The sequence below is a fragment of the Heterodontus francisci genome, unplaced genomic scaffold, assembly GCF_036365525.1.
Source record: "Heterodontus francisci isolate sHetFra1 unplaced genomic scaffold, sHetFra1.hap1 HAP1_SCAFFOLD_518, whole genome shotgun sequence".
Lineage (NCBI taxonomy): Eukaryota > Metazoa > Chordata > Chondrichthyes > Heterodontiformes > Heterodontidae > Heterodontus > Heterodontus francisci.
In genome coordinates, this window is record NW_027141084.1 from 823,168 (window position 1) to 842,612 (window position 19,445).

General features: G+C 51.5%; 2 protein-coding genes across 2 annotated transcripts in view; one reads left to right on the forward strand and one right to left on the reverse strand.

Moving 5' to 3' along the window:
* LOC137361980 (tyrosinase-like) overlaps positions 1-12,281 on the forward strand; it is a 101,161-nt gene extending 88,880 nt beyond the window's left edge. Inside the window, exon 3 of the mRNA XM_068026576.1 lies at positions 12,195-12,281. Within this exon, the coding sequence (XP_067882677.1) occupies positions 12,195-12,281 (87 nt within the window). The remainder of the gene's footprint in view (positions 1-12,194) is intronic.
* A 61-nt stretch (positions 12,282-12,342) lies between these two features.
* Positions 12,343-18,689, reverse strand: LOC137361981 (tyrosinase-like). Its single transcript, XM_068026577.1, has 3 exons — positions 18,409-18,689; positions 14,297-14,438; positions 12,343-12,514 (listed from the first exon to the last, which is right to left on the reverse strand). Exons 1-3 carry the CDS (start codon positions 18,590-18,592, stop codon positions 12,343-12,345), a joined length of 498 nt encoding a protein of 165 aa, XP_067882678.1. The 5' UTR covers positions 18,593-18,689.
* Positions 18,690-19,445: the final 756 nt, after the last annotated feature.

Here is a 19,445-nt window from a genome sequence, read left to right on the forward strand (position 1 = left end):
TGACAGTGTGACACTCCCTCAGTACTGACCCTCTAACAGTGTGACACTCCCTCAGTACTGACCCGCTGACAGTGTGACACTCCCTCAGTACTGACCCTCTGACAGTATGAAACTCCCTCAGTACTGACCCTCTGACAGTGTGACACTCCCTCAGTACTGACCCTCTAACAGTGTGACACTCCCTCAGTACTGACCCTCTGACAGTGTGACACTCCCTCAGTACTGACCCTCTAACAGTGTGAAACTCCCTCAGTACTGACCCTCTAACAGAGTGACACTCCCTCAGTACCGCCCCTCTGAACAGTGTGACACTTCCTCAGTACTGACCCTCTAACAGTGTGACACTCCCTCAGTACTGACCCTCCGACAGTGTGAAACTCCCTCAGTACTGACCCTCTAACAGTGTGACACTCCCTCAGTACTGACCCTCTAACAGTGAGACACTCCTTCAGTACTGACCCTCTAACAGTGTGACACTCACTCAGTACTGACCCTCCGACAGTGTGAAACTCCCTCAGTACTGACCCTCTAACATTGTGACACTCCCTCAGTACTGACCCTCTGACAGTGTGAAACTCCCTCAGTACTGACCCTCTAACAGTGTGACACTTCCTCAGTACTGACCCTCTAACAGTGTGACACTCCCTCAGTACTGACCATCTAACAGTGTGACACTCCCTCAGTACTGACCCTCTGACATTGTGACACTCCCTCAGTACTGACTCTCCGACAGTGTGACACTCCTTCGGTACTGACCCTCTAACAGAGTGACACTCCCTCAGTACTGACCCTCTAACAGTGTGGACACTCCCTCAGTACTGACCCTCCGACAGTGTGACACTCCCTCAGTACTGACCCTATAACAGTGTGACACTCCGTCAGTACTGACTCTCGAACAGTGTGACACTCTCTCAGTACTGACCCTCTCACAGTGTGGACACTCCCTCAGTACTGACCCTCCGACAATGTGACACTCCCTCAGTACTGACCCTCTGACAGTGTGACACTCCCTCATTACTGACCCTCTAACAGTGAGACACTCCCTCAGTACTGACCCTCTAACAGTGTGACACTCCCTCAGTACTGACCCTCTGACAGTGTGACACTCCCTCAGTACTGACCCTCTAACAGTGTGACACTCTCTCAGTACTGACCCTCTGACAGTGTGACACTCCCTCAGTACTGACCCGCTAACAGTCTGACACTCCCTCAGTACTGACCCTCTAACATTGTGACACTCCCTCAGTACTGACCCTCTAACAGTGTGACACTCCATCAGTACTGACCCTCTGACAGTGTGACACTCCCTCAGTACTGACCCTCTATCAGTGTGACACTCCCTCAGTACTGACCCTCGAACAGTCTGACACTCCCTCAGTACTGACCCTCTAACAGTGCGACACTCCCTCAGTACTGACTCGCTGACAGTGTGACACTCCCTCAGTACTGACCCTCTGACAGTGTGACACTCCCTCAGTACTGACCCTCTAACAGAGTGACACTCCCTCATTACCGACCCTCTGAAAGTGTGACACTCCCTCAGTACTGACCGTCAGACAGTGTGACACTCCCTCAGTACTGACCCTCTAACAGTGTGACACTCCCTCAGTACTGACCCTCTAACAGTGTGACACTCCCTCAGTACTGACCCTCCGACAGTGTGACACTCCCTCAGTACTGACCCTCTAACAGTGTGACACTCCCTCAGTACTGACCCGCTGACAGTGTGACACTCCCTCAGTACTGACCCTCGAACAGTGTGACACTCCCTCAGTACTGACCCTCTAACAGTGTGACACTCCCTCAGTACTGACCCGCTGACAGTGTGACACTCCCTCAGTACTGACCGTCAGACAGTGTGACACTCCCTCAGTACTGACCCTCTGACAGTGTGACACTCCCTCAGTACTGACCCTCTAACAGTGTGACACTCCCTCAGTACTGACCCTCTAACAGGGTGACACTCCCTCAGTACTGATCCTCTAACAGTGTGACACTCCCTCAGTACTGACTCTCCGACAGTGTGACACTCCCTCAGTACTGACCCTCTAACAGTGTGACACTCCCTCAGTCCTGACCCTCGAACAGTGTGACACTCCCTCAGTACTGACCCGCTGACAGTGTGACACTCCCTCAGTACTGACCCTCTAACAGTGTGACACTCCCTCAGTACTGACCCTCTAACAGTGTGACACTCCCTCAGTACTGACCCTCGAACAGTGTGACACTCCCTCAGTACTGACCCGCTGACAGTGTGACACTCCCTCAGTACTGACCTTCTAACAGTGTGACATTCCCTCAGTACTGACCCTCTAACAGTGTGACACTCCCTCAGTACTGACTCTCTAACAGTGTGACATTCCCTCAGTACTGACCCTCTAACAGTGTGACACTCCCTCAGTACTGACCCTCTAACAGTGTGACACGCCGTCAGTCCTGACCCTCTGACAGTGGGACACTCCCTCAGTACTGACCCTCTGACAGTGTGACACTCCCTCAGTACTGACCCTCTAACAGTGTGACACTCCCTCAGTACTGTCCGTCTAACAGTGTGGCACTCCCTCAGTACTGACCCTCTGACAGTGTGACATTCCCTCAGTACTGACCCTCTAACAGTGTGACACGCCCTCAGTACTGACCCTCTGACAGTGGGACACTCCCTCAGTACTGACCCTCTAACTGTGTGACACTCCCTCAGTACTGACCGTCTAACAGAGTGGCACTCCCTCAGTACTGACCCTCTAACAGTGTGACACTCCCTCAGTACTGACCCTCTAACATTGTGACACGCCCTCAGTACTGACCCTCTAACATTGTGACACTCCCTCAGTCCTGACCCTCTGACAGTGTGACACTCCCTCAGTACTGACCCTCTGACAGTGTGACACGCCCTCAGTCCTGACCCTCTAACAGTGTGACACTCCCTCAGTACTGACCCTCTAACATTGTGACACTCCCTCAGTACTGACCCTCTGACAGTGTGACACTCCCTCAGTACTGACCCTCTAACATTGTGACACGCCCTCAGTCCTGACCCTCTAACAGTGTGACACTCCCTCAGTACTGACAGTCAGACAGTGTGACACTCCCTCAGTAGTGACCCACTAACTGTGTGACACGCCCTCAGTCCTGACCCTCTAACAGTGTGACACTCCCTCAGTAGTGACACACCCGACTGTGTGACACTCCCTCAATACTGACCCTCGAACAGTCTGACACACACTCAGTACTGACCCTCTAACAGTGTGACACTCCCTCAGTACTGACCCGCTGACAGTGTGACACTCCCTCAGTACTGACCCTCCAACAGTGTGACACTCCCTCAGTACTGACCCTCTGACAGTGTGACACTCCCTCAGTACTGACCCTCTAACAGTGTGACACTCCCTCAGTACTGACCCTCGAACAGTGTGACACTCCCTCAGTACTGACCCTCTAACAGTGTGACACTCCCTCAGTACTGACCCTCTAACAGTGTGACACTCCCTCAGTACTGACCCGCTGACAGTGTGACACTCCCTCAGTACTGACCCTCTAACAGTGTGACACCCCCTCAGTACTGACCCTCTAACAGTGTGACACTCCCTCAGTACTGACCCGCTGACAGTGTGACACTCCCTCAGTACTGACCCTCGAACAGTGTGACACTCCCTCAGTACTGACCCTCTGACAGTGTGACACTCCCTCTTTACTGACCCTCGAACAGTGTGACACTCCCTCAGTACTGACCCTCTAACAGTGTGACACTCCCTCAGTACTGACCCTCGAACAGTGTGACACTCCCTCAGTACTGACCCTCTAACAGTGTGACACTCCCTCAGTACTGACCCTCGAACAGTGTGACACTCCCTCAGTACTGACCCGCTGACAGTGTGACACTCCCTCAGTACTGACCCTCTAACAGTCTGACACTCCCTCAGTACTGACCCTCGAACAGTGTGACACTCCCTCAGTACTGACTCTCTAACAGTGTGACACTCCCTCAGTACTGACCCTCTGACAGTGTGACACTCCCTCAATACTGACCCGCTGACAGTGTGACACTCCCTCAGTACTGACCCTTGAACAGTGTGACACTCCCTCAGTACTGACCCGCTGACAGTGTGACACTCCCTCAGTACTGACCCGCTGACAGTGTGACACTCCCTCAGTACTGACCCTCTAACAGTCTGACACTCCCTCAGTACTGACCCTCTGACATTGTGACACTCCCTCAGTACAGACCCTCTAACAGTGTGACACTCCCTCAGTACTGACCCTCTAACAGTGTGACACTCCCTCAGTACTGACCCTCTAACAGTCTGACACTCCCTCAGTACTGACCCTCTAACAGTGTGACACTCCCTCAGTACTGACCCTCTAACAGTCTGACACTCCCTCAGTACTGACCCTCTAACAGTGTGACACTCCCTCAGTACTGACCCTCCGACAGTGTGACACTCCCTCAGTACTGACCCTCTAACAGTGTGACACTCCCTCAGTACTGACCCACTAACTGTGTGACACTCCCTCAGTACTGACCCTCTAACAGTGTGACACTCCCTCCGTACTGACCCTCTGACATTGTGACACTCCCTCAGTACTGACCCTCTAACAGTCTGACACTCCCTCAGTACTGACCCGCTGACAGTGTGACACTCCCTCAGTACTGACCCTCTGACAGTGTGACACGCCCTCAGTCCTGACCCTCTAACAGTGTGACACTCCCTCAGTACTGACCTTCTAACATTGTGACACTCCCTCAGTACTGACCCTCTGACAGTGTGACACTCCCTCAGTACTGACCCTCTAACATTGTGACACGCCCTCAGTCCTGACCCTCTAACAGTGTGACACTCCCTCAGTACTGACAGTCAGACAGTGTGACACTCCCTCAGTAGTGACCCACTAACTGTGTGACACGCCCTCAGTCCTGACCCTCTAACAGTGTGACACTCCCTCAGTAGTGACACACCTGACTGTGTGACACTCCCTCAATACTGACCCTCGAACAGTCTGACACACACTCAGTACTGACCCTCTAACAGTGTGACACTCCCTCAGTACTGACCCGCTGACAGTGTGACACTCCCTCAGTACTGACCCTCTAACAGTGTGACACTCCCTCAGTACTGACCCTCTGACAGTGTGACACTCCCTCAGTACTGACCCTCTAACAGTGTGACACTCCCTCAGTACTGACCCTCGAACAGTGTGACACTCCCTCAGTACTGACCCTCTAACAGTGTGACACTCCCTCAGTACTGACCCGCTGACAGTGTGACACTCCCTCAGTACTGACCCTCTAACAGTGTGACACCCCCTCAGTACTGACCCTCTAACAGTGTGACACTCCCTCAGTACTCACCCGCTGACAGTGTGACACTCCCTCAGTACTGACCCTCGAACAGTGTGACACTCCCTCAGTACTGACCCTCTGACAGTGTGACACTCCCTCAGTACTGACCCTCGAACAGTGTGACACTCCCTCAGTACTGACCCTCTAACAGTGTGACACTCCCTCAGTACTGACCCTCGAACAGTGTGACACTCCCTCAGTACTGACCCTCTAACAGTGTGACACTCCCTCAGTACTGACCCTCGAACAGTGTGACACTCCCTCAGTACTGACCCGCTGACAGTGTGACACTCCCTCAGTACTGACCCTCTAACAGTCTGACACTCCCTCAGTACTGACCCTCGAACAGTGTGACACTCCCTCAGTACTGACTCTCTAACAGTGTGACACTCCCTCAGTAGTGACCCTCTGACAGTGTGACACTCCCTCAGTACTGACCCGCTGACAGTGTGACACTCCCTCAGTACTGACCCTCGAACAGTGTGACACTCCCTCAGTACTGACCCGCTGACAGTGTGACACTCCCTCAGTACTGACCCGCTGACAGTGTGACACTCCCTCAGTACTGACCCTCTAACAGTCTGACACTCCCTCAGTACTGACCCTCTAACAGTGTGACTCTCCCTCAGTACTGACCCTCTGACATTGTGACACTCCCTCAGTACAGACCCTCTAACAGTGTGACACTCCCTCAGTACTGACCCTCTAACAGTGTGACACTCCCTCCGTACTGACCCTCTGACAGTGTGACACTCCCTCAGTACTGACCCTCTAACAGTCTGACACTCCCTCAGTACTGACCCGCTGACAGTGTGACACTCCCTCAGTACTGACCCTCTGACAGTGTGACACGCCCTCAGTCCTGACCCTCTAACAGTGTGACACTCCCTCAGTACTGACCTTCTAACATTGTGACACTCCCTCAGTACTGACCCTCTGACAGTGTGACACTCCCTCAGTACTGACCCTCTAACATTGTGACACGCCCTCAGTCCTGACCCTCTAACAGTGTGACACTCCCTCAGTACTGACAGTCAGACAGTGTGACACTCCCTCAGTAGTGACCCACTAACTGTGTGACACGCCCTCAGTCCTGACCCTCTAACAGTGTGACACTCCCTCAGTAGTGACACACCTGACTGTGTGACACTCCCTCAATACTGACCCTCGAACAGTCTGACACACACTCAGTACTGACCCTCTAACAGTGTGACACTCCCTCAGTACTGACCCGCTGACAGTGTGACACTCCCTCAGTACTGACCCTCTAACAGTGTGACACTCCCTCAGTACTGACCCTCTGACAGTGTGACACTCCCTCAGTACTGACCCTCTAACAGTGTGACACTCCCTCAGTACTGACCCTCGAACAGTGTGACACTCCCTCAGTACTGACCCTCTAACAGTGTGACACTCCCTCAGTACTGACCCGCTGACAGTGTGACACTCCCTCAGTACTGACCCTCTAACAGTGTGACACCCCCTCAGTACTGACCCTCTAACAGTGTGACACTCCCTCAGTACTCACCCGCTGACAGTGTGACACTCCCTCAGTACTGACCCTCGAACAGTGTGACACTCCCTCAGTACTGACCCTCTGACAGTGTGACACTCCCTCAGTACTGACCCTCGAACAGTGTGACACTCCCTCAGTACTGACCCTCTAACAGTGTGACACTCCCTCAGTACTGACCCTCGAACAGTGTGACACTCCCTCAGTACTGACCCTCTAACAGTGTGACACTCCCTCAGTACTGACCCTCGAACAGTGTGCACTCCCTCAGTACTGACCCGCTGACAGTGTGACACTCCCTCAGTACTGACCCTCTAACAGTCTGACACTCCCTCAGTACTGACCCTCGAACAGTGTGACACTCCCTCAGTACTGACTCTCTAACAGTGTGACACTCCCTCAGTAGTGACCCTCTGACAGTGTGACACTCCCTCAGTACTGACCCGCTGACAGTGTGACACTCCCTCAGTACTGACCCTCGAACAGTGTGACACTCCCTCAGTACTGACCCGCTGACAGTGTGACACTCCCTCAGTACTGACCCGCTGACAGTGTGACACTCCCTCAGTACTGACCCTCTAACAGTCTGACACTCCCTCAGTACTGACCCTCTAACAGTGTGACTCTCCCTCAGTACTGACCCTCTGACATTGTGACACTCCCTCAGTACAGACCCTCTAACAGTGTGACACTCCCTCAGTACTGACCCTCTAACAGTGTGACACTCCCTCAGTACTGACCCTCTAACAGTCTGACACTCCCTCAGTACTGACCCTCTAACAGTGTGACACTCCCTCAGTACTGACCCTCCGACAGTGTGACACTCCCTCAGTACTGACCCTCTAACAGTGTGACACTCCCTCAGTACTGACCCACTAACTGTGTGACACTCCCTCAGTACTGACCCTCTAACAGTGTGACACTCCCTCAGTACTGACCGTCTGACAGTGTGACACTCCCTCAGTACTGACCCTCTAACAGTCTGACACTCCCTCAGTACTGACCCGCTGACAGTGTGACACTCCCTCAGTACTGACCCTCTAACAGTCTGACACTCCCTCAGTACTGACCCGCTGACAGTGTGACACTCCCTCAGTACTGACCCTCTAACAGTGTGACACTCCCTCAGTACTGACCCTCTGACAGTGTGACACTCCCTCAGTACTGACCCTCTAACAGTGTGACACTCCCTCAGTACTGACCCGCTGACAGTGTGACACTCCCTCAGTACTGACTCTCTGACAGTGTGACACTCCCTCAGTACTGACCCTCTAACAGTGTGACACTCCCTCAGTACTGACCCGCTGACAGTGTGACACTCCCTCAGTACTGACCCGCTGACAGTGTGACACTCCCTCAGTACTGACCCGCTGACAGTGTGACACTCCCTCAGTACTGACCCTCCGACAGTGTGACACTCCCTCAGTACTGACCCTCTAACAGTGTGACACTCCCTCAGTACTGACCCGCTGACAGTGTGACACTCCCTCAGTACTGACCCGCTGACAGTGTGACACTCCCTCAGTACTGACCCGCTGACAGTGTGACACTCCCTCAGTACTGACCCTCGAACAGTGTGACACTCCCTCAGTACTGACCCGCTGACAGTGTGACACTCCCTCAGTACTGACCCGCTGACAGTGTGACACTCCCTCAGTACTGACCCTCTAACAGTGTGACACTCCCTCAGTACTGACCCTCTAACAGTCTGACACTCCCTCAGTACTGACCCGCTGACAGTGTGACACTCCCTCAGTACTGACCCTCTAACAGTGTGACACTCCCTCAGTACTGACCCTCTGACAGTGTGACACTCCCTCAGTACTGACCCTCTAACAGTCTGACACTCCCTCAGTACTGACCCGCTGACAGTGTGACACTCCCTCAGTACTGACCCTCTCACAGTGTGACACTCCCTCAGTACTGACCCTCTAACAGTGTGACACTCCCTCAGTACTGACCCGCTGACAGTGTGACACTCCCTCAGTACTGACCTTCTAACAGTGTGACACTCCCTCAGTACTGACTCTCTGACAGTGTGACACTCCCTCAGTACTGACCCTCTGACAGTGTGACACTCCCTCAGTACTGACCCTCTAACAGTGTGACACTCCCTCAGTACTGACCCTCTAACAGTGTGACACTCCCTCAGTACTGACTCTCTGACAGTGTGACACTCCCTCAGTACTGACTCTCTAACAGTGTGACACTCCCTCAGTACTGACCCTCCGACAGTGTGACACTCCCTCAGTACTGACCCGCTGACAGTGTGACACTCCCTCAGTACTGACTCTCTGACAGTGTGACACTCCCTCAGTACTGACCCTCCGACAGTGTGACACTCCCTCAGTACTGACCCTCTAACAGTGTGACACTCCCTCAGTACTGACCCTCCGACAGTGTGACACTCCCTCAGTACTGACTCTCTAACAGTGTGACACTCCCTCAGTACTGACCCGCTGACAGTGTGACACTCCCTCAGTACTGACCCTCTAACAGTGTGACACTCCCTCAGTACTGACCCTCCGACACTGTGACACTCCCTCAGTACTGACTCTCTGACAGTGTGACACTCCCTCAGTACTGACCCGCTGACAGTGTGACACTCCCTCAGTACTGACTCTCTGACAGTCTGACACTCCCTCAGTACTGACTCTCTAACAGTCTGACACTCCCTCAGTACTGACTCTCTAACAGTGTGACACTCCCTCAGTCCTGACCCTCTGACAGTGTGACACTCCCTCAGTACTGACTCTCTGACAGTGTGACACTCCCTCAGTACTGACCCTCTAACAGTGTGACACTCCCTCAGTACTGACCCTCTAACAGTGTGACACTCCCTCAGTACTGACCCTCTAACAGTGTGACACTCCCTCAGTACTGACCCGCTGACAGTGTGACACTCCCTCAGTACTGACTCTCTAACAGTCTGACACTCCCTCAGTACTGACCCTCTAACAGTGTGACACTCCCTCAGTACTGACTCTCTGACAGTGTGACACTCCCTCAGTACTGACTCTCTAACAGTGTGACACTCCCTCAGTACTGACTCTCTGACAGTGTGACACTCCCTCAGTACTGTCCCTCTAACAGTGTGACACTCCCTCAGTACTGACTCTCTAACAGTGTGACACTCCCTCAGTATTGACCCTCTAACAGTCTGACACTCCCTCAGTACTGACTCTCTGACAGTGTGACACTCCCTCAGTACTGACCCTCTAACAGTGTGACACTCCCTCAGTACTGACCCGCTGACAGTGTGACACTCCCTCAGTACTGACTCTCTAACAGTGTGACACTCCCTCAGTACTGACCCGCTGACAGTGTGACACTCCCTCAGTACTGACCCTCTAACAGTGTGACACTCCCTCAGTACTGACCCTCTGACAGTGTGACACTCCCTCAGTACTGACCCTCTGACAGTGTGACACTCCCTCAGTACTGACCCTCTAACAGTGTGACACTCCCTCAGTACTGACCCTCTAACAGTGTGACACTCCCTCAGTACTGTCCCTCTAACAGTGTGACACTCCCTCAGTACTGACTCTCTAACAGTGTGACACTCCCTCAGTACTGACCCTCTAACAGTGTGACACTCCCTCAGTACTGACCCTCTGACAGTGTGACACTCCCTCAGTACTGACTCTCTAACTCTGTGACACTCCCTCAGTACTGACCCTCTGACAGTGTGACACTCCCTCAGTACTGACTCTCTAACAGTGTGACAATCCCTCAGTACTGACCCTTTAACAGTGTGACACTCCCTCAGTACTGACCCTCTAACAGTGTGACACTCCCTCAGTACTGACTCTCTAACTCTGTGACACTCCCTCAGTACTGACTCTCTAACTCTGTGACACTCCCTCAGTACTGACCCTCTGACAGTGTGACACTCCCTCAGTACTGACCCTCTGACAGTGTGACACTCCCTCAGTACTGACCCTCTAACAGTCTGACACTCCCTCAGTACTGACTCTCTGACAGTGTGACACTCCCTCAGTACTGACCCTCTGACAGTGTGACACTCCCTCAGTACTGACTCTCTAACTCTGTGACACTCCCTCAGTACTGACCCTCTGACAGTGTGACACTCCCTCAGTACTGACTCTCTAACAGTGTGACACTCCCTCAGTACTGACCCTTTAACAGTGTGACACTCCCTCAGTACTGACCCTCTAACAGTGTGACACTCCCTCAGTACTGACTCTCTAACTCTGTGACACTCCCTCAGTACTGACTCTCTAACTCTGTGACACTCCCTCAGTACTGACCCTCTGACAGTGTGACACTCCCTCAGTACTGACCCTCTGACAGTGTGACACTCCCTCAGTACTGACCCTCTAACAGTCTGACACTCCCTCAGTACTGACTCTCTGACAGTGTGACACTCCCTCAGTACTGACCCGCTGACAGTGTGACACTCCCTCAGTCCTGACCCTCTGACAGTGTGACACTCCCTCAGTACTGACTCTCTGACAGTGTGACACTCCCTCAGTACTGACCCTCTAACAGTGTGACACTCCCTCAGTACTGACCCTCTAACAGTCTGACACTCCCTCAGTACTGACTCTCCGACAGTCTGACACTCCCTCAGTACTGACTCTCTAACTCTGTGACACAGTAACTGGATTCCACATTCTGGAAATTGTGTTTATGTGTTTTGAACGAGCTGGGACATCGACACACCCCGATTGTCACAACACTGTGAACCCCATTTATAGTACATCTGCCCACACGCTCACACCCCCACACGTGTACACACACAGAAACCAGTTGCAGGATTTCCATTTATTTCTTTAATCCTCAGACATGTCTTCATTGTAAATTGTGTGAGATTTGCAGAACAGATTCAGAACAACATTGTGTCCCTTTGGAGAGCAGGAGGAAGTGAGGGGGTTGTTGAGGGGGGAGTTGGATTTGAGGGAGTGATGGTGGGTGTCAGGGTGCAAGAGACAGTGAGACAACCTGAAGGGAGATGCGGCTCTGTACCCCTTGTGAAGGGCAAGGCATGGAATGGACTGGGTAACAGCGGGAGCATTGCCTCTGCACACCCATTTTTGACTTACGCCCAATTGGGAATCACCTTACCTGGATCTGCGGGGAAGTTGAGTGGGGCAGCGGGGAAGGACATTGGGCGAGAGATTTGCAATAATCCAATCCAGTCCAATAATCCCTCCGCCAGAATGATTGTCCGGCCCCTTGGCTGACTTGGGGGTTGGAACAGCGGGGGATGGGGGATGGGGGAGAGGGGGGGAAGGTGCAGATCTCAGTGGTGCCCTTTTCCCCCAGCCTCCCGCAGGAGGACCAGTCCGAACTCCCCTCTGTTGGGATCTTGGACTTCAGGAGTTTGAAAGGAGGACTTTCAGCTCAGGGGAAGGAAAGGTGGGGAGGGAGGGAGAAGCTGTTGAGTTAAATGAGTTGGTGCAGTGAATGAGTGTGTCTGGCACTGTTCCACTCTCAGCACAGCATGTCAGGGAAGCAAGGAGGTTGTTCATTCATCATACACATAGTCATATCCGAATGTCCTGCAGGGCTTCAATAAGTCTTGGTTTTCGAAGAGTGGGAGGAAGGGGACCATCTTTTCAGTTGCTCTGTGACCCAAAGGAACATCACCTGTTGGGTATTGGACGTCTTCATGGTCCCTTAGCCAGGACTCAAAGATCCTGCAAAAAAAAAGATTGGGATGTGAAATGGGATGTGCATACCTCTTCTATTATCCAGACTGTTACCCACCCCAACCCCCGGACGGGTGAGTCGCGAACACGGGAGAAGGGTGGGGTCACACTCTCAGGATAAGGGCTCGGCCGTTTCTCACTGAGATGAGGAGAAATTTCTTCACTCGGACGGTGGTGAATCTTTGGAATTCCCGATCCCAGAGAGCTGTAGATGATCAGTCGTTGAGGATATTCAAGAATGAGATGGATAAATTCCTTTTTGCTGCCCCATCGAGCCCCTCGCCTGTGTCCTCTGCAACAGAACCCATCAGCAATATCACCCTAAAGGGCTGGGAAGATCTATCTCCTGTCTGCTCCCATCTCTTTCTCACAAGCCTCTGACTCCACTGACGACACACGAACCCCAAGAGAGTGAAGTCTCCCACAGCGATCAAGGGTTTAAGAAGAATTCCGGGCCCAGTGAAAAGCTAGATCTACCTGCAATCAAGGACTCTATAGTTTGAGCTCCAAGAACCGTCACAAAAACTCTTCGGATATTGCCTCAGACCTTTCCACTTTATTTTTCTTCTGCTCTTTTCTGTCTCTATCTGCATGTGTGTATCACACGAGCCTGCTCGTATGCATCCCTAGCCGTTAACCAAATTAGAGGTTAAGTTCAGTAAATTTCAACTTTTCTTCTTTGAAATCCTGTTTGTGCGCATAAATCCCTGATAATTGGAAAGCAGTGAGCAAGGATTCACCGAAGGGGGAGCTCAAAACGCGATGTGTTTAAAAATGAAACCCTGTTTACAGTAAGACCAGGTGAAGGCTGAGAGGGAACCCCAGACCCCTTTCTCACCTGATCGTAACAGAAATTTGGGTGCTGGCACCCGGAATAGACCCACGGACAAACGAGAAAGTAGATTCGGGGAGCCGAATCTGAAGTAGCAGTAACAGTGTTCGAAGCAGACCCCTACAGGGTGTTGATGACAAAGCTACAATTGGAACAGAGGAAATTTGAATTTGAGCAAAGAGAGAGAAAGAAAGAGAGAGAAAGAATATTCTAGAAAGAATCCGAAGAAAGAGAGCTGAAGAGGTTTGAGTTAACGCGGGGATGACAGAGTAACCCTAGTGAAAGCATGGTCAATATGGAGGAGCATAATTCAGGGCTGGGTACAGAATTGCTAAAACTCGCCCAGCTGATTCCAAAATTCAATGAGGAGGATGTAGAAGCATTTTTTGTGTCCCTTGAGAAACTGGCAAGGCAGCTAAAATGGCCAGCTGAGACCTGGCCTCTTTCATTACAAAGCAAGCTAACTGGAAAAGCCCATGAAAGGGCAAGGGCAGCAGACGCTGGGGGGGGGGTGGAAACAACACCCCAACCGCCCCCAACCCCCCCCCCCCCCCCCCGCCTGCAAGTTCCCCTCCAAGCCACGCACCATCGGCCGTTCCTTCACTGTCGCTGGGTCAAAATCCTGGAACTCCCTCCCTCACCGCACTGTGGGTGTACCTACCCCACACGGACTGCAGCGGTTCAAGAAGGCAGCTCACCACCACCTTCTCAAGGGGTACTTAGGGATGGGCAATAAATGTTGGCCTGGCCAGTGACGTCCACATCCCATGAACGAGTTAAAAACGGACTCTTTATTCGTGAGGCTCCAGTGGGTGGTGGCGGTGGGGGCTGGGGATTAATTACTCTGGGTGGGATTGCTCCTGGTCTTTGTCACAGAGTGTGGGTGATCTCTCTCCGGGCTGTTGGCCCTCACATCGAGGGAAAGCCAGATCACTCACTTGTCAACGTAGACGTGGATGCACGGGAAGAGAGGGTCGTTGCTTGCCTCGAAGATATTGTTTAAGGTCCCTCCGCAGAAGATGTGGACCAGGTTGTGCATGCTGGCTGTCACCACTGTCGTATCATGAGGGTCTCTGAATCCTGAAAGAGAGGGAGAGGGAGAGAGAGAAAAAGCAAGAGTGGTTCAGGACATGAACTCCTTCACGATACCAAACTCAGGACACAGGCCGGACAGCAAAATGGGCGGATGGGATTCACGACAGACAAGTGCGACAACATAAGAAACAGGAGCAGGGGTAGGCCATTCGGCCCTTCGAGCCTGCTCTACCGTTCAATGAGATCACAGCTGATCTACTACCTGCACTATCCCTTGATATCGTCAATATCTAGAAATCGATCGATCTCTCTCTTGAACCTATTCAATGACTGAGCCTCCGCAGCCCTCTGGGCGGGGGGAGGGAGAGAATTCCAAAGATTCACCACCCTCTGAGTGAAGAAATCCCTCCTCATCTCAGTCCTAAATTCTGAGGCTGCGTCCCCTGGTTGTCGACTCCCCAGCCAGGGGAAACATCCTTCCTGCATCTACCCTGTTGGGTCCCATAAGAAGTTTGTATGTTTGAATGCAATCACCTCTCATTCTTCTAAACACAAGAGAATAAAGGCCCATTCGACTCAATCTCTGCTCATATGGCAAGTATATCTTCTCTACGATAAGGGGAGCGAAACTGCACGCAATACTCCAGGTGCGGTCTCACCAAGGCTCTATATAACTGCAGCAAAGGGACCTTTACTCCTGTACTCTTGTAATGAAGGCCAACGTACCATTTGTCTTCTTAATTGCTTGTTGGCCCTGCATGGTAGCTTTCCGTGATTCACGAGCAAGGACACCCGAGCCCCCCCCCCCACCCCACCCCCTCCGTTGAAATCCAACACTTCCCAGCCTCTTCCCATTGAAACGTCTTTGCACCCTCCTCACAACTCACACTTCCGCCCAGTTTTGTGTCGTCTGCAAACTTGGAAATGTTACGTTTGATCCCCACATCCTTGATATAGACTGTGAATAGCTGGGGACCCAAGCACTGATCCTCTCGGTACCTCACTAGTTCCCTGCTTGCCGATCCGACAATGACCTATTTATTCCCACTCTCTGTTTTCTGTCCATGAACCAGTTTTCAATCCAAGCCAATGTATTCCCCACAATCCCACAGGTTCTATTTTTGTTTGCTAACTAACCTCTTGTGTGGCTCCTTATCGAAAGCGTTCTGAAAATCTAAATATAGCACAACAGGAGCAGTGACAAATGGAATTTAATCCTGAGAAGTGTGAGGTGATGCATTTTGGGAGGACTAACAAGGCAAGGGAATACACAATGGATGGTAGGACCCGAGGAAGTACAGAGGGTCAGAGGGACCTTGGTGTTCTTGTCCATAGATCACAGAAGGCAGCAGCACAGGTAGATAAGGTGGTTAGGAAGGCATATGGGATACTTGCCTTTATTAGCCGAGGCACAGAATATAAGAGCAGGGAGGTTATGTTGGAGCTGTATAAAACACTAGTTCGGCCACAGCTGGAGTACTGTGTACAGTTCTGGGCACCACACTATAGGAAGGATGTGATTGCACTGGAGAGGGTGCAGAGGAGATTCACCAGGATGTTGCCTGGGCTGGAGCATTTCAGCTATGAAGAGAGACTGAAAAGGCTAGGGTTGTTTTCGTTAGAGCAGAGGAGGCTGAGGGGGTGACCTGATTAAGGTAAACAAAATTATGAGGGGCATTGATAGGTTAGATAAGAAGAAACTTTTTCCCTTAGCAGAGGTGTCAATAACCAGGGGACATAGATTTAAGGTAAGGGGCAGGAGGTTTAGAGGGGATTTGAGGAAACACTTTTTCACCCAGAGGGTGGTTGGAATCTGGAACACACTGCCTGAAGGGGTGGTAGAGGCAGGAACCCTCACAACATTTAAGAAGTATTTAGATGAGCACTTGAAACACCATAACATACAAGGCTACGGGCCAAGTGCTGGAAAATGGAATTAGAGTAGATAGGTTCTTGATGGCCAGCACAGACACGATGGGCCGAAGGGCCTGTTTCTGTGCTGTATAACTCTATGCCTCTAACCACCTGTTCCCCCTTATCTATTCTGCTAGTTACATCCTCAAAAAACTCCAACAGGTTCCCTGTCATAAATCCATGTTGACTCTGTGTCCGTGTCATTGCAAGGTCCTCACCTGCCAGGAATGAGGCACATTAACTTTGTCATGAACATAGATCTTAAACTGTTACTGGAGTGAAGAAAGCACTTGTTAAACAGATCAGCTGTGGCTGGAAATGCATTTGCATATTAACAGACGGTGATTGGAAGGACAAAGGACCATTCCCTGACACATTCAACCCACAATGGACTTTTGATCACCAGACTTTGAAGGTGGGGGAGCTCGCATTCCAGGTTGACTGCTAAGATAGCCGAATACACAAACGGACATGGTCAAACCAGCTGGTCGCAGGACTAACCTGCTGGGCAGCCCGCGTTTTTCGAATTTGTGCCAACAGTTTGGGCAGAAAGGTCTGTTTGCTCCTGGACTGAGAAGTTCTCGCTCCTGTCTGCTCCCATCTCTTTCTCACAAGCCTTTGAATCCACTGAAGACACATGAGCCCCAGGAGAGAAAAGTCTCCCACAGCGAACAAGGTTTAAGAAAAATACTGGGCCCCAACGAAAAGCAAGATCTACCTGCAATCAAGGACTCGACAGTGAGCTCGAAGATCTGTAACAACAACTCTTCAGATATTGCCTCAAACCTTTCCACTTTATTTTTCTTCTGCTCTTTTCTGTCTCTATCTGCATGTGTGTATCGCGTGTGCCCGCTCGCGTGGGCGTGTTGTGTATCCGTAGGCATTAAACCCGAATCAGAGTTTAAGCTTAATAAGTTTCAACTTTTCTTCTTTAAACCTGAGAATGCCTGTTCGTGCTGGTTTCTTTGCCTTATAATTGGAAAGCGGTGAACAAGGATTCACCGAGGGGGGAGCTCAAAACACGGTGTGTTTAAAATTAAACCCTGTTACAGTAAGACCAGGTGAAGGCTGAAAGGGAACCCGAGACCCCTTTCTCACCTGGTCGGAACAGTCCTGTTATCACATCCTTTATTATAGATTCTAGCATTTTCTCTACGACTGATGTTAGGCTAACAGGTCCTTCAGAGGGCGCGGAGGAGGTTTACCAGAATGGTTCCGAGGATGGCGGGGATTTTAGTGACAAGGTTAGGTTGGAGACGCTGGGGGCGGGGGATTTATTCTCCCCGGAGCGAAGGAGATTGCGGGGGCGGTGGTGTGGGGGGGAGATTTGATCGAGGGGTAGGAGATTCTGACAGGTTTAGGTAAGGTGGACAAATACATTAGCTGACGGTACAAGGACTTGGGGGGTACACAGAGTGAAGGTTTTGGGTTAAGAGATGCGGGGGACGGGGAATGTGAGGGAAAACTTTTTAGAGAGCGAGTGGGAACGACCCGGAACTTGTCAGCCCGGCCAGCCGCTCCCACATCCCATGAAACGAATGACAGGGAAAGACTGGATGAATCGGGATTGTTTTCTTTGGAACAGAGGAGGCTGAGGGGAGATTTAATTGAGGTGTAGAGATTATGATAAGACTTAGATACAGTGGATAGGAAGGGTCTACTTACCTTAGCAGAGAGGTCAATCGGCAGGGGGCAGAGATTGAAAGTAATGGACAGAGGGTTAGAGGGGAGTTGAGGAGAAGCATTTTCACTCAGAGGGTGGTGGGGAACTGGAAATCATGGCCTGAAAGGCTGGTTGAGGCAGTAACATGTATCGCATTTTTTAAAAGCTTGCATACGCACTTAAGGTGGCACAACCCACAGGGGCTCTAAGATAAGGAAGGCTGAATGACTTATTCTTGTTGCGGTATTCCAGACAAACTCACTCCCTGAATAGAGCTGTCCGTACACAGAATCCAGCGGGGGAGGGGAGGGTGATGGAGATCTCCCTATTGTTGTTAGTGGAGTGTCGAGTGATCATTATAGAACAGCGAAAGAGACAAGCCCTGGACACCCGCACCCCAGCCCACCCTCATTGCCCTATACACCCAGCTCACCGTACCTTCCAGTGCACAGCGGAAAGAGTTCGGAGCATTTGCATCATAGGGCCAATTGTCGAAGTTGTCGATGCTGAGGCAAGCTTCGACATCATCCCAGGTGGGCAGGCCTCCGAAGTCATCGTCCGGGCGGTTGAAGCGACGAAGTGGCTCCCCGTCACCTGGCGGGCAAACCAGACCGAAATCCATCAGGTTATCTCCATCACCTGAGCAGTAGGTCTAAAAGAAAAAAAATGGGATCATCAAACACTCCCAGGACAGGTACAGTATGGGGGTCAGATACAGAGTAAAGCTCCCTCTACACGGACGGGGAATCCCGTTTTCCAGCATTTGGTCCCTCGCCCTGCAGGTTACATCTCTCGAGGTGCATATCTAGACACCTTTCATATGCGTTGCATGTTACTGCCTCGACCAGCCTTTCAGGCAGTGATTTCCAGTTCCCCACCACCCTCTGGGTGAAAATGCTTCCCCTCAACACCCCTCTAAACCTCTGTCCATTACTTTCAATCTCTGCCTCCGCTTACTGGGGTCTTTGCTAAGGTAAATAGGTCCTCATCTCCCCTCTAATTTTTCTACCAATCACTTTAAATCTCTGCCCCCTCGTCACTGACCTCTCTGCTAAGGTGAATAGACCCTTCACCTCCACTCTATCCGGGACCCTCAATATTTTGTACATCTCAATCAGATCTCTCCTCAGCCTTCTCTGTTCCAAGGAGAACAACCCCAGCCGATCCAATCTTTCCTCATAGCTGCATTTTTCCAGTCCAGGCAACATCCTGGTAAATCTCCTCTGTACCCTCTCTAGTGTAATTACATCCTTTCTGTAGTGAGGTGACCAGAACTGCACACAGTACTCAAGTTGTGGCCTAACCAATGATTTATACAGTTCCAGCATAACCTCCCTGCTCTTACATTCTATACCTCAGCTAATAAATGAAAGGATTCTATTTGCCTTCTTAACCACCTTATCGACCTGTCCTGCTACCTTCAGGGATCTGAGGACATTCACTCCAAGGTCCCTCACTTCCTCTACACTTCTCAG